Here is a 13,643-nt window from a genome sequence, read left to right on the forward strand (position 1 = left end):
CCACCCCACTCCGGCCTATCACCCTCACCTTGACCTCCCTCCACCTATTGCATTCCCAACGCCCCTCCCCCAAGTCCCTCCTCCCTACCTTTTATCTTAGCCTGCTGGACACACTTTCCTCATTCCTGAAGAAGGGCTGATGCCCAAAACGTCGATTCTCCTGCTCCTTGGATGCTGCCTGACCTGCTGTACTTTTCCAGCAACACATTTTCAGCTCTAACTTTATTGATGCCAAATATCTATTTGCTTTGTTCTCAATGTTTGGCCAAAAATTGACATGTTTCTGACCATTAGGTTCCATTAAACTCAACCATTAATCAGTACGTTAAGTTTGATTATTATGTAATATGACTTGTTACATTATTTTAAAAATAGCATATTCTAGATCGACTTTATGTTTATTTTTTTAAATTGGAGCACACTTCCTGTATTTACTCTGTATTTTAGGAAATACAGTGTATTCTGTATTTTAAATTCAAAAATTAGGAAAAAGTATCCTTTACACCTCTTTCATGTAGATATGCCATTCATATTGAAGATCACTGGCTGTCAATGTTTTCATGAAACACTGGAAATGCAGCAGTGGGCCAATTCTTTTAAATTTTTCCCCATCTTGTAGGCAGATACTTGAGCTTGGTTTACTACTTTCCCTCAGATTGAGGCAAGTAGCATTACTGAAGTGTTAATCAAATAATGCACTAATAATATACTCATTAATTATATTAGTAAATACTTGTAAGAAATACATCTACATGTAACTGGCATATGTATCTTACTATCCGTTATTTAAAGTTGTTAACTCTTTAATTGCATTAGTGGTCTACTGTGCTGCAATAGCTAGAGACATGAGATGTAAATCAATTGTGTCATTTGCTTTTGAAACAGTTATCAGTCATACCAAGTGTTAAAATGCAATATTTAGATAATTACTTGAAAACCTGGTAAATGACTTGCAAGTATTTCAATGCATTTTTTTTGTAATTGCAAATTTAGATGATTAAAGGAAACCACATTTCTGCTGTCTGCTCAAACTGTTTGCTGGCCAAGCAGGAAATAATCTGTAGAATGATATAATAGTTACAGAGCAGAAGTGGTCAGCTGGCTTGTTTTTAAATTTGGCAAAAGTGAGGACTGCAGATGCTGGAGATTAGAGTTGTGAGTGTGGTGCTAGAAAAGCACAGCAGCATCCGAGGAGCAGGAAAATCGACGTTTTGGGCAAAAGCCCTTCATCAGGAATGTGTATGAATTCTTCTGAGGATAAAATACAGCAGGGGTCCTTTGCAGTTCTGAGAGTGTGTGGCCCTGAGCTGAGGCAGGGCTGACTGTAGAGAGATAAGGTGGTGGCGCGTGGCTGCGAGTGTGGAGTGGAGGATCCTGAAGGAAAACTGTTGCTGGGCTTTTTACTTTGTAGTCTGTCCTGGTTGTCCTGTTCAGATCCAAACTATGTGTCTGAATGTGGTTCGGAGTCCATGTGGGATCAGTTGGTTTCATAGGCAGGCACTGAGGAAGGAGATGTGGCTGTAGTAGCAAGTCTGTTTCAGAATGTGGCTGAAGAGCATCAGGGCAGAGGAGATGACCTGGGGATTACAGTGAGAGAGAGAGACTCACTGAGATCCTTGTGGAGAGAGGGGGAGAGCTTCTGCAAGGTAGGCATTCTTGGAAGAGGATTCACAGTCAGGTTAAAATCAATTAGGTGAAAGTGAGTACTGCAGATGCTGGAGATTAGAGCCAAGATTAGAGTGGTGCTGGAAAAGCACAGCAGGTCAGGCAGCATCTGAGAAACAGGAAAATCGACCCTGATGAAGGGATTTTGCCTGAAACGTCAGTTTTCCTGCTGCTCGAATGCTGCCTGACCTGCTATGCTTTTCCAACTGTTTTTGAAAATTAGCTTGTGATTATATCTTGAATACAAATTTTGACTTTGGCTTTTAGTTAACTTATTACATTATGTAATCTATTACCAAGGAATAGTAGAACATAGAACATAGAAGAATACAGCGCAGTACAGGCCCTTCGGCCCTCGATGTTGCGCCGATCAAAGCCCACCTAATCTACACTAACCCACTATCCTCCATATACCTATCCAATGCCCGCTTAAATACCCATAAAGAGGGAGAGTCCACTACTGCTACTGGCAGGGCATTCCATGAACTTACGACTCGCTGAGTGAAGAACCTACCCCTAACATCAGTCCTATATCTACCCCCCCTTAATTTAAAGCTATGCCCCCTTGTAATAGCTGACTCCATACGTGGAAAAAGGTTCTCACTGTCAACCCTATCTAACCCCCTAATCATCTTGTACACCTCTATCAAGTCACCCCTAAACCTTCTTTTCTCCAATGAAAACAACCCCAAGTGCCTCAGCCTTTCCTCATAGGATCTTCCTACCATACCAGGCAACATCCTGGTAAACTTCCTCTGCACCCGTTCCAGTGCCTCCACATCCTTCCTATAGTATGGCGACCAAAACTGCACACAATATTCCAGATGCGGCCGCACCAGAGTCTTATACAACTGCAGCATGACCTCAGGACTCCAGAACTCAATTCCTCTACCAATAAAAGCCAGTACGCCATATGCCTTCTTCACTGCACTATTTACCTGGGTGGCAACTTTCAGAGATCTGTGTACATGGACACCAAGATCCCTCTGCTCTTCCACACTACCAAGTATCCGACCATTAGCCCAGTACCCCATCTTTTTATTACTCTTACCAAAGTGAATCACCTCACACTTAGCTACATTGAACTCCATTTGCCACCTTTCTGCCCAGCTCTGCAGCTTCTCTATATCCAGTTGTAACCTGCCATATCCTTCCTCACTGTCTACAACTCCTCCGACTTTCGTATCATACGCAAACTTGCTCACCCAACCTTCTAACCCTTCCTCCAGGTCATTTATAAAAATGACAAACAGCAATGGTCCCAAAACAGATCCTTGCGGAACACCGCTAGTGACGGCACTCCAAGATGAACCTTTGCCATCAACTACTACACTCTGTCTTCTTCCAGCCAGCCAATTCCTAATCCAAACCTCCAACTCACCCTCAATGCCATATCTCTGTATTTTCTGCAGTAGCCTACCATGGGGGACCTTATCAAACGCCTTACTAAAATCCATATATACCACATCTACCGCTTTCCCCTCATCTACTTCCTTAGTCACCTTTTCAAAGAATTCAATAAGGTTTGTAACTCTATAAAAGAATCTAGAGGAAACTTGTTTACTCAGTGAGTGTTAAGAATGCGGAACTTGCTATATTGTATGGAGTGGTCAAGGCAAAAAGTATGTTATATTAAATCATTTGCATTTCTTTCTTTTCAGCTCTTGAACCCTAATTATATTTATGATGGTAAGTTATTTAAATAACTTTTAATTTCCACAAAGTATGAGTAAGCAGCCTTGTTTTAGATATTGGATTTTGTTGCAGCTGCTAAGTGCAAACATGCTCTATGATATGAATTTGTGACAGGGATTCATGTCAGCTCGTCCCAGGCAACAATGTTCAGAGTAGAAGTGAGTTGATTCAGCACAATAGATTATTGTGAATTTCATTCCCTTTTAAATTGTCGTGATTCTATGAGTTGAACTTTTCTACAGTTACACATCTGGGAACGGCCATTCAAAGCGGACTCATTAAAATGTGTGTGTTTAGTGAAAACTGACTGCGAAGCACAGAGTAATACAGCATTGAAGGGGGGGTGAATGACCCAACAAGCCTGTTATGACTCTTTCCTGCTGCCATATTCTTTCTCCCATATCCTTACAATTTTCCTCTTTCAAATATTTCTCCAATTTTCATTTAGAGTCATGGAGATGTACAGCATGGAAACAGACCCTTCGGTCCAACCCGTCCATGCTGACCAGATATCCCAACCCAATCTAGTCCCACCTGCCAGCACCCGGCCCATATCCCTCCAAACCCTTCCTATTCATATACCCATCCAAATGCCTCTTAAATGTTGCAATTGTACCAGCCTCCACCACATCCTCTGGCAGCTCATTCCATACACATACCATCCTCTGCGTGAAAAGATTCCCCTTAGTTCTCTTTTATATCTTTCCCCTCTCACCCTAAACCTATACCCTCTAGTTCTGGACTCCCTGATCCCAGGGAAAAGACTTTGTCTATTTATCCTATCCATGCCCCTCAAAATTTTGTCACCCCTCAGCCTTCGACGCTCCAGGGAAAACAGCCCCAGCCTGTTCAGCCTCTCCCTATAGCTCAGATCCTCCAACCCTGGCAACATCCTTGTAAATCTTTTCTGAACCCTTTCAAGTTTCACAACATCTTTCCGATAGGAAGGAGACCAGAATTGCACGCAATATTTCAACAGTGGCCTAACCAAATGTCCTGTACAGCCGCAACATGACCTCCCAACTCCTGTACTCAATACTCTGACTAATAAAGGAAAGCATACCAAACGCCGCCTTCACTATCCTATCTACCTACGACTCCACTTTCAAGGAGCTATAAACCTGCACTCCAATGTCTCTTTGTTCAGCAACACTCCCTAGGACCTTACCATTAAGTGTATAAGTCCTGCTAAGATTTGCTTTCCCAAAATGCAGCACCTCACATTTATCTGAATTAAATTCCATCTGCCACTTCTCAGCCCATTGGCCCATCTGGTCCAGATCCTGTTGTAATCTGAGATAACCCTCTTCGCTGTCCACTACACCTCCAATTTTGGTGTCATCTGCAAACTTACTAACTCTTATGCTCGCATCCAAATCATTTATATAAATGACAAAACGTAGAGGGCCCAGCACCGATCCTTGTGGCACTCCACTGGTCACAGGCCTCCAGTCTGAAAAACAACCCTCCACCACCACCCTCTGTCTTCTACCTTTGAGCCAGTTCTGTATCCAAATGGCTAGTTCTCCCTGTATTCCATGAGACCTAACCTTGCTAATCGGTCTCCCATGGGGAACCTTGTCGAACGCCTTACTGAAGTCCATATAGATCACATCTACTGCTCTGCACTCATCAATCTTCTTTGTTACTTCTTCAAAAAACTCAATCAAGTTTGTGAGACATGATTTCTCACGCACAAAGCCATGTTGACTATCCTGAATCAGTCCTTGCCTTTCCAAATACATGTACATCCTGTCCCTCAGGATTCTCTCCAACAACTTGCCCACCACTGAGGTCAGGCTCACCGGTCTATAGTTCCCTGGCTTGTCTTTACCGCCCTTCTTAGACAGTGGCACCACGTTTGCCAACCTCCAGTCTTCCGGCACCTCACCTGTGACTATCGATGATACAAATATCTCAGCAAGAGGCCCAGCAATCACTTTTCTAGCTTCCCACAGAGTTCTCGGGTGCACCTGATCAGGTCCTGGGGATTTATCCGCTTTTAACCGTTTCAAGACATCCAGCACTTCCTCCCCTGTAATCTGGACATTTTGCAAGATGTCACCATCTATTCCCCTACAGTCTATATCTTCCATATCCTTTTCCACAGTAAATACTGATGCAAAATATTCATTTAGTATGTCCCCCATTTTCTGAGGCTCCACACAAAGGCCACCTTGCTGATCTTTGAGGGGCTCTATTCTCTCCCTAGTTACCCTTTTGTCCTTAACGTATTTGTAAAAGCCCTTTGTATTCTTCTTAATTCTATTTGACAAAGCTATCTCATGTCCCCGTTTTGCCCTCCCGATTTCCCTCTTAAGTATACTCCTTCTTCCTTTATACTCTTCTAAGGATTCACTCGATCTATCCTGTCTGTCCCTGACATATGTTTCCTTCTTTTTCTTAATCAAACCCTCAATTTCTTCAGTCATCCAGCATTCCCTATACCTGCCAGCCTTCCCTTTCACTCTGACAGGAATATACTTTCTCTGGATTCTTGTAATCTCATTTCTGAAGGCTTCCCATTTTCCAGCCGTCCTGCGAACATCTCCCTCCAATCAGCTTTCGAAAGTTCTTGCCTAATACCGTCAAAATTGGCCTTTCTCTAATTTAGGACTTCAACTTTTAGGTCTGGTCTATCCTCTTCCATCACTATTTTAAAACGTATAGAATTTTGGTCGCTGGCCCCAAAGTGCTCCCCCACTGACACCTCAGTCACCTGCCCTGCCTTATTTCCCAAGAGGAGGTTAAGTTTTGCACCTTCTCTAGTAGGTACATCCACATACTGAATCAGAAAATTGGCTTGTACACACTTAAGAAATTCCTCTCCATCTAAACCTTTAACGCTATGGCAGTCCCAGTCGATGTTTGGAAAGTTAAAATCCCCTACCATAACTCCCCTATTATTTTTACAGATAGCTGAGATCTCCTTACAAATTTGTTTCTCAATTTCCCTCTGACTATTGGGGGGTCTATAATACAATCCTAATAAGGTGATCATCCCTTTCTTATTTCTCAGTTCCACCCAAATAACTTCCCTGGATGTATTTCCGGGAATATCTTCCCTCAGCACAGCTGTAATGCTATCCCTTATCAAAAATGCCACTCCCCCTCCTCTCTTGCCTCCCTTTCTATCTTTCGTGAAACATTTGTATCCTGGAACATTCCTGTTGAAGACACTTATTTAATTTATATCCATCACTCTCACAGTCAAGACATTTCAAATTTGAATCAATGATTTCATTTTGGTTTTCTTGTTTAAAGTTCAAAGTGTGCTTGCAAAACCATTTTTGTTGAATGTCAATTATTAGCATAACTCACAGCAGACTCTCCTTTAAGCTTAAAGCAGGAGTATTATAAGCAGGAGTGTTATTTATTCTCACATTCAATCACAAGAGTAGTTTCATGCATCCTCACACACCCACACATGCACACTGGAAAGAGGGAATTTTGTGCCTAGGTATATTAAAAAGGCAATATTATAACTATTGGTTCAATTTTCAAACAGCTGGCATTCAGAGTTGTGAAGTTTCTTTTTGATTTTAAGACACAGCAGCTGTTTCTGACAATGGTCGCAAGGAGAGGAGCAGTTTGCCTTTTAGGTAAACTCAGCTTCTTTTAGAAAACAGGTTTCAAGGAGGCATTTAACTTTAGGCAGACATAATTGTTAGCCGAGAATCTGTTCGCGCTTTTCTCGGCTGGTATTAGCAGACAGACTGATTCAGAATGAGCATTTAACATATTCCAGAATTCCAAAGGAATTTCAGTCGCATCAAATTGGCCATGAGCAATGGATGATATGTGCAGCCATGTCCCTGTGCAGTCTATTGAGAGGAGCTGTCAGAACTCTGGCCGACATGTTTATTGTGACCTGTGACATCCATCGTAAGAGTCCAGCAAAGTTTTTTTTAAAGCCACAACAAGTAACAATTTGTGGGTGACAAGGTGGCTCAACAGTTAGCACTATTGCCTCACAGTGGCAAGACCTGGGTTTGAGTCCATCCTTGGCTGTGTTAAGTTTGCAAATTCTCTCCATGTCTGTGTGGGTTTCTTCTGGGTGTTCCAGTTTCCATCCACAGTCCAAAGACTGAATAGGTGGGTTGGCCGTGCTAAATTGCCTATTGTGCCCAGGGATGTGCAGGTTAGGTGGATTAGGTTACAAAGATAGGTTGGGCCTGAAGGGATGCTTTTCACAGGGTCAGTGTTGATTCAATGCATTGAATGGCCTACTTACACACTGTAGGATCTCTAAATAGTTTTTTAAAAAACATTATGCCCTTATTGCTATTTCACCTCTATCTACAAAATCCAGGATCCTATACATTTTAGTAACTGCCTTCCTAATAGTCATGCCCCCTTGAAAGGTTTGAGCATAACCAACCATTTCTCTTCCTGCAGTCCCTCAAAAATTTATCATTTAGCATTCCACTTAATAAATAAAATCAATGATTTCATTTTGGTTTTCTTGTTTAAAGTTCAAAGTGTGCTTGCAAAACCATTTTTGTTGAAGGTCAATTATTAGCGTAACTCACAGCAGACTCTCCTTTAAGCTTAAAGCAGGAGTATTATAAGTATTCCACCCATTTCATGAACCTATGTCATCTTGATGTCTGTTGTAATTTTCTTCAGACTTGATTTATATAATTGTGTGTTGTATCATCTGTAAATGTCACATTTGTGCCCCGTTCCTTCAAGTTCAAGTCAGTTATGTATATTGAAACCAACAGTTGTCCTAATACTGAACCTTGAGGCACTCAAATCTAAGCGTTCCTGGATCCAAAAAAATGTACCTTCATATTCTGTATCTCCCCTTTAGATAATTTTGCATTCATACTGCTACTGTCTCTTCTATCCCACAGGTTTTAATTTTACTGACTAGTCAAATATATGGCACTTCATGAAACACTTTTTAAAAATCCCAACTGTGCCCTCACCTACCCTCTATGCCTTATCAAAAATAATCAAATCATTCAAACAAAATTTCTTTTAACAAATCCATGCTGGTTCTCCAAACTTAATCCACTGCTTTCAGTCTCCTTTCCAAAATCTTTTCCTTAGATATTGCTTCCATCCCTGTCTGCAGTCTGCAATTAAGCCAGCCTGGCAGCAAATGTAATACCACGTTTAATCCTGAAATAGGTTTCTGATCTCTTTTGTATAATCACTAAGACCACATTTGTCTGTCTCTGCAACATACCTTGAATTCCTCCTTGTCTCAGCTCACCTGCTACTGAAATCCTCACCAATCTGCTGCCCATCACTTAACTTGAAGGGAATCCTTTTTCCCTACTGTCATTGTGTTAATTGACCTAAATTAATTTCAGGTCAAGCGGTGCATTGATTTTAAAATTCTCATCCTTTTTTGCTTCAAATCCTTCCATATCCTCTAATCTGTGTGATCTCCAGTCCAATAGTCTCCTCTGTCCTCTAATTCTGGCTTTTTCAGCATTTGGATTCAAGAGTTGTGTCACAATTGGTTACACCCGAAATTCACTTCTTACACACTGCCTCTCTCTATCTTGTCTCCTTTTAAATCACTCCTGAAAGGTTATAGGAAGTGGAACATAAAACTTGGGAGCGGCTTTAGGTCATTTGATCTTTTGAGCTTACTCCACCATTTAATAAGATAATTGCTGATCTGAGTTCCACTTTCCTTGTAACCTTTGACTCCCTTGGTGACCAAATATAGAACTTAGCCATAAATAAATTTGAAGACCCTGTTTCCATATTAATTCAACCGAATATCTCTGTCTTGCTCAGTGTCAGGATTTGCTTTGTAATGCTCCTGTGACGTGCTTGGGATGTTTAATTAAAGAATTAGTGCAAATAAGTTGCTATTGTTGAACTTCATTCCCCTGAATAGATGCAATAACACCTTTCTCATTGGACAGAAAACAAATAGGTGCAGTCTCGGAGCTCATGCACTTCAGTGTATTAATACCCTCATTGGAAACACTTGCTCCAATCATGGACCTCTGGGACACATGAACTATCCTAAAGTTACTACATTGTGTAGGGATTGCAGACTTTGGGCCAGGGTTATCCCTTACTACTAGTTAGATCGTGTTAATCATCCTGTTCAGAGATATTATTATACGCTTCTGGAACAGATAGGACATGAACCCAAGCCTCTGGCTGAGAGATAGGGTCACTACTTCTCTACTTGAAGAGCTCTCTTCTAACTAGAAATCTCAAATAAATTCTCTAGTTATATGGTGATTATTTATAAAATTGCAATTAACTAGATCTAAACTGCACAGCTGTTTTTCTGTAATAAACACAGGATACTGAGGTTGCGAGAATCTGAGATATAGACAGAAAGTGCTGGAGAAACACATCTGACAGCACTTGTGGAGAGAGAATACATTCAATGTTTTGAGTCAAATATGAACTTCAAAACAAAGAAAAGACAAAATTATTTATTCAATCTTATGAAGAACAACTAAGGTAACAAATACAAAGTTAAATATATATCTTTGATAACGTAGTAGAATCTTTAACAGGGGACTGCATTTGAAACCCTCTCTGTTAGATTTATAGTAACCACTGCACAAATTTGTCGTCTTGCTTACACTGAACAAAACTGAGTGCATCTTCAATCCAGGCTTTAGTTAGCAAAATTTGAATTCGACATTTTGACTTTTTTCATGGAACAATCTTTGGATTAGACAGTGCAATACAGTCTTAGTGCCAATATGAGCCAAATTTAATCCTTTCCCTGCCATTTAGCACTGAGTATCTTAACAGAATGGTAAATTTGTAAAATTTTATGTCATACAGGTTAATTGAAAGAGATAACTAGTTTGTAATTAAGTTATTCATACAAGAGTGTGCCTTCCATCCAACAGTCATATGTCTCTGTTGTAAAGTACTTTGTTTTTCTTGCAGCTTTTCATATATTTTGTGTTTATTGACTTATTCTAAGAATGACATGTTTCTCCTAGTTCCCCCAGAATTCATCAACCCACTAACTGATGTGACCTGCGAGACAGGTGAAACTGTGACACTGAAATGCAAAGTTTGTGGTCGTCCCAAAGCTACAATAACATGGAAGTCCCCAGACCAGAGCATTTTGACCAATGATGGTCATAGCAGCATTACCTACAGGTAAAAATGAAACAATCTGTTATAAGGAAAAATGTTGCTGATTTTCAGGATGATCTATTAATTACTAAGTTTATTTTTTAATTTTATGGCGATTATAGTGATTCTGGTGAAGCTAGACTTAAAATACTGAATGTGACCACTGACGACGATGGCACTTACACTTGTGTGGCTGTAAATGATGTGGGATCAGCCACCTCTTCTGCAATCCTGCGAGTTTTAGGTGAGATTCTTGACATTTTGTCATCTTCATAATCTAAGAATCTAATTTTTCTAAATTATTCTCCATAACAAATCTATGGTATTTGTTGTTATCAGTTTCTTAGGGGGGCTTTTAGTAAGTTATTTCATTCATTGTAATGCTGACTAGTCATTGACGTCAGCTATTTTCATATTATTAGTATTTATAAGAATAAACAGAGGTTTAGTACATACTATCGTTTATCGGGTGGTCGGTTTTGGAATTTAAATCTAGTTTCATGTTGGCCCTGTCTCTTTGCTGACATGTTAAAGGTCAGGTAATGTAGTGGTTACATTAGTAATAAAGCATCATAAATTCAGACCATGGAGTGACAGCATGTAAATTTAGTTTTTTTATTTAAAGCTAGAATTATAATCTTGGTTTCCACTAAACTGATCATACTACTTTCAGGTTTCTGTCAAATTTCACCCCCCCCCCCCTCCAATGTCCTTTGAAACAGAACTCACTTCTGCCACGATGGTTTTACAGAATTATATAGTACAGAAGAAAATCTTTGGCCCATGGAGTCTCCCATTTTTCCAGTACAGAGCATTGAATATTATGTTATTTTACTTATTCATCCAAGTACTCTTTAAGGGTTGTAAGGTTACCCGTCTCAATAATCGCTCCAGGCAGTGCAGTTCACACCCCTAACACGGTCTGGGTGGTAGAAATGTTTCCTTAAATCCCCTCGAAACCTCATACCCTTCACTTCAAGTATGTTCTTTAACGTTCGACCCGAGGGGGACATCTGGTTTCTCTCCACCTTATTCATGCCCCTCATGGTCTTATGCACCTTTATCAAGACATCCCTCTGCCCCACAGAATGCACACTCAGCTTATCCGGTCCCTCTTCATAGCTGTTATGCTCCGTCCCATGCGATATCTTGGGGACACTTCTCTGCAGCGGCCTGGCCTCCCCTCCCCTCCCCTCCCCTCCCCTGGCCTCCCCTGGCCTCCCCTGGCCTCCCCTCCCCTCCCCTGGCCCTCCCCTCCCCTCCCCTGGCCTCCCCTCCCCTCCCCTGGCCTCCCCTCCCCTCCCCTGGCCTCCCCTGGCCTCCCCTGGCCTCCCCTCCCCTCCCCTGGCCTCCCCTGGCCTCCCCTGGCCTCCCCTGGCCTCCCCTGGCCTCCCCTCCCCTCCCCTGGCCTCCCCTGGCCTCCCCTCCCCTGGCCTCCCCTGGCCTCCCCTGGCCTCCCCTGGCCTCCCCTGGCCTCCCCTCCCCTCCCCTGGCCTCCCCTCCCCTCCCCTGGCCTCCCCTGGCCTCCCCTCCCCTCCCCTGGCCTCCCCTGGCCTCCCCTGGCCTCCCTCCCCTCCCCTGGCCTCCCCTGGCCTCCCCTGGCCTCCCCTCCCCTGGCCTCCCCTCCCCTGGCCTCCCCTCCCCTCCCCTGGCCTCCCCTCCCCTGGCCTCCCCTCCCCTCCCCTGGCCTCCCCTCCCCTCCCCTCCCCTCCCCTCCCCTGGCCTCCCCTCCCCTCCCCTGGCCTCCCCTCCCCTCCCCTCCCCTCCCCTGGCCTCCCCTCCCCTCCCCTCCCCTCCCCTCCCCTCCCCTGGCCTCCCCTGGCCTCCCCTCCCCCTCCCCCTCCCCCTCCCCCTCCCCCTCCCCCTCCCCCTCCCCCTCCCCCTCCCCCTCCCCCTCCTCTCCCCCCTCCCCCCCTCCCCCTCCCCTCCCCTCCCCTCCCTCTCCCCCTCCCCTCCCCCTCCTCTCCCCCCTCCCCCCCCCTCTCTCCCCCCCTCTCCCCCCCTCTCCCCCCTCCTCTCCCCCTCCTTTCCCCCTCCTTTCCCCTCCTCTCCCCCTCTCTCCCCCTCCTCTCCCCCTCCTTTCCCCTCCTCTCCCCCCCCCTCCTCTCCCCCCCCCTCCTCTCCCCCCCTCCCCCCCTCCTCCTCCCCCCCTCCTCCCCTCCTCTCCCCTCCCTCCTCCTCTCCCCTCCCCCCTCCTCTCCCCTCCTCTCCCCTCCTCTCCCCTCCCCCCTCCTCTCCCCTCCTCTCCCCCTCCTCCTCTCCCCCTCCTCCCCCCCTCCCCCTCCTCCCCCGCCTCTCCCCTCCCTCCCCTGCCTCTCCCCTCCCTCCCCTCCTCCTCCCCCTCCTCTCCCCCCCCCCCTCTCCCCCCCCCCCCTCCTTTCCCCCTCCTCTCCCCCTCCTCTCCCCCTCCTTCCCCCTCCTCTCCCCCTCCTTTCCCCTCCTCTCCCCCCCCCCTCCTCTCCCCCCCCCTCCTCCTCCCCCCCTCCTCTCCCTCCTCTCCCCTCCCCCTCCTCCCCCCTCCCCCCTCCTCCCCCTCCCCCCTCCTCCCCCCTCCTCCCCCCTCCTCCCCCCTCCTCCCCCCTCCCCCTCCCCTCCCCTCCCCCCTCCCCTCCCCTCCCCTCCCCCCCCCCTCCTCTCCCTCCCCCTCCTCTCCCCTCCCCCCTCCTCTCCCCTCCCTCCTCCTCTCCCCTCCCCCCTCCTCTCCCCCTCCTCTCCCCCTCCTCCTCTCCCCCTCCTCCCCCCCTCCCCCCCCTCCCCCCCCTGCCTCTCCCTCCCTCCCCCTGCCTCTCCCCTCCCTCCCCTCCTCCTCCCCCTCCTCTCCCCCCCCCTCCTCTCCCCCCCCCCTCCTCTCCCCCCCCCCCCCTCCTCTCCCCCCCCCTCCCCCTCCTCTCCCCCTCCTCTCCCCCTCCTTTCCCCCCCCCTCCCCCTCCTCTCCCCCCCCCCTCCTCTCCCCCCCCCTCCTCTCCCCCCCCCCTCCTCCTCCCCCCCTCCTCCTCCCCCCCACCTCCTCCTCCCCCTCCTCTCCCCTCCTCCCCCCTCCTCCCCCCTCCCCCCTCCTCCCCCCTCCTCCCCCCTCCTCCCCCCTCCCCCCTCCTCCCCCCTCCTCCCCCTCCCCTCCCCTCCCCTCCCCCCCCCCTCCTCTCCCCTCCCCCTCCTCTCCCCTCCCCTCCCCCTCCTCTCCCCTCCCCTCCCCTCCTCTC

The 13,643-nt window shown here is 46.2% G+C and overlaps 1 protein-coding gene across 4 annotated transcripts in view; it reads left to right on the top strand.

The window, feature by feature from the left end:
• LOC140480385 (triple functional domain protein) overlaps positions 1-13,643 on the top strand; it is a 588,738-nt gene that overhangs the window by 532,279 nt on the left and 42,816 nt on the right. For all 4 annotated transcript variants that reach the window (XM_072575177.1, XM_072575174.1, XM_072575175.1 and 1 more), the window contains exons 51-53: positions 3,327-3,354; positions 10,305-10,467; positions 10,566-10,687. In XM_072575177.1, the coding sequence (XP_072431278.1) occupies positions 3,327-3,354; positions 10,305-10,467; positions 10,566-10,687 (313 nt within the window). The remainder of the gene's footprint in view (positions 1-3,326; positions 3,355-10,304; positions 10,468-10,565; positions 10,688-13,643) is intronic.

Source organism: Chiloscyllium punctatum, chromosome 8 (assembly GCF_047496795.1).
Source record: "Chiloscyllium punctatum isolate Juve2018m chromosome 8, sChiPun1.3, whole genome shotgun sequence".
In the NCBI taxonomy this organism is placed as follows: Eukaryota; Metazoa; Chordata; class Chondrichthyes; order Orectolobiformes; family Hemiscylliidae; genus Chiloscyllium; species Chiloscyllium punctatum.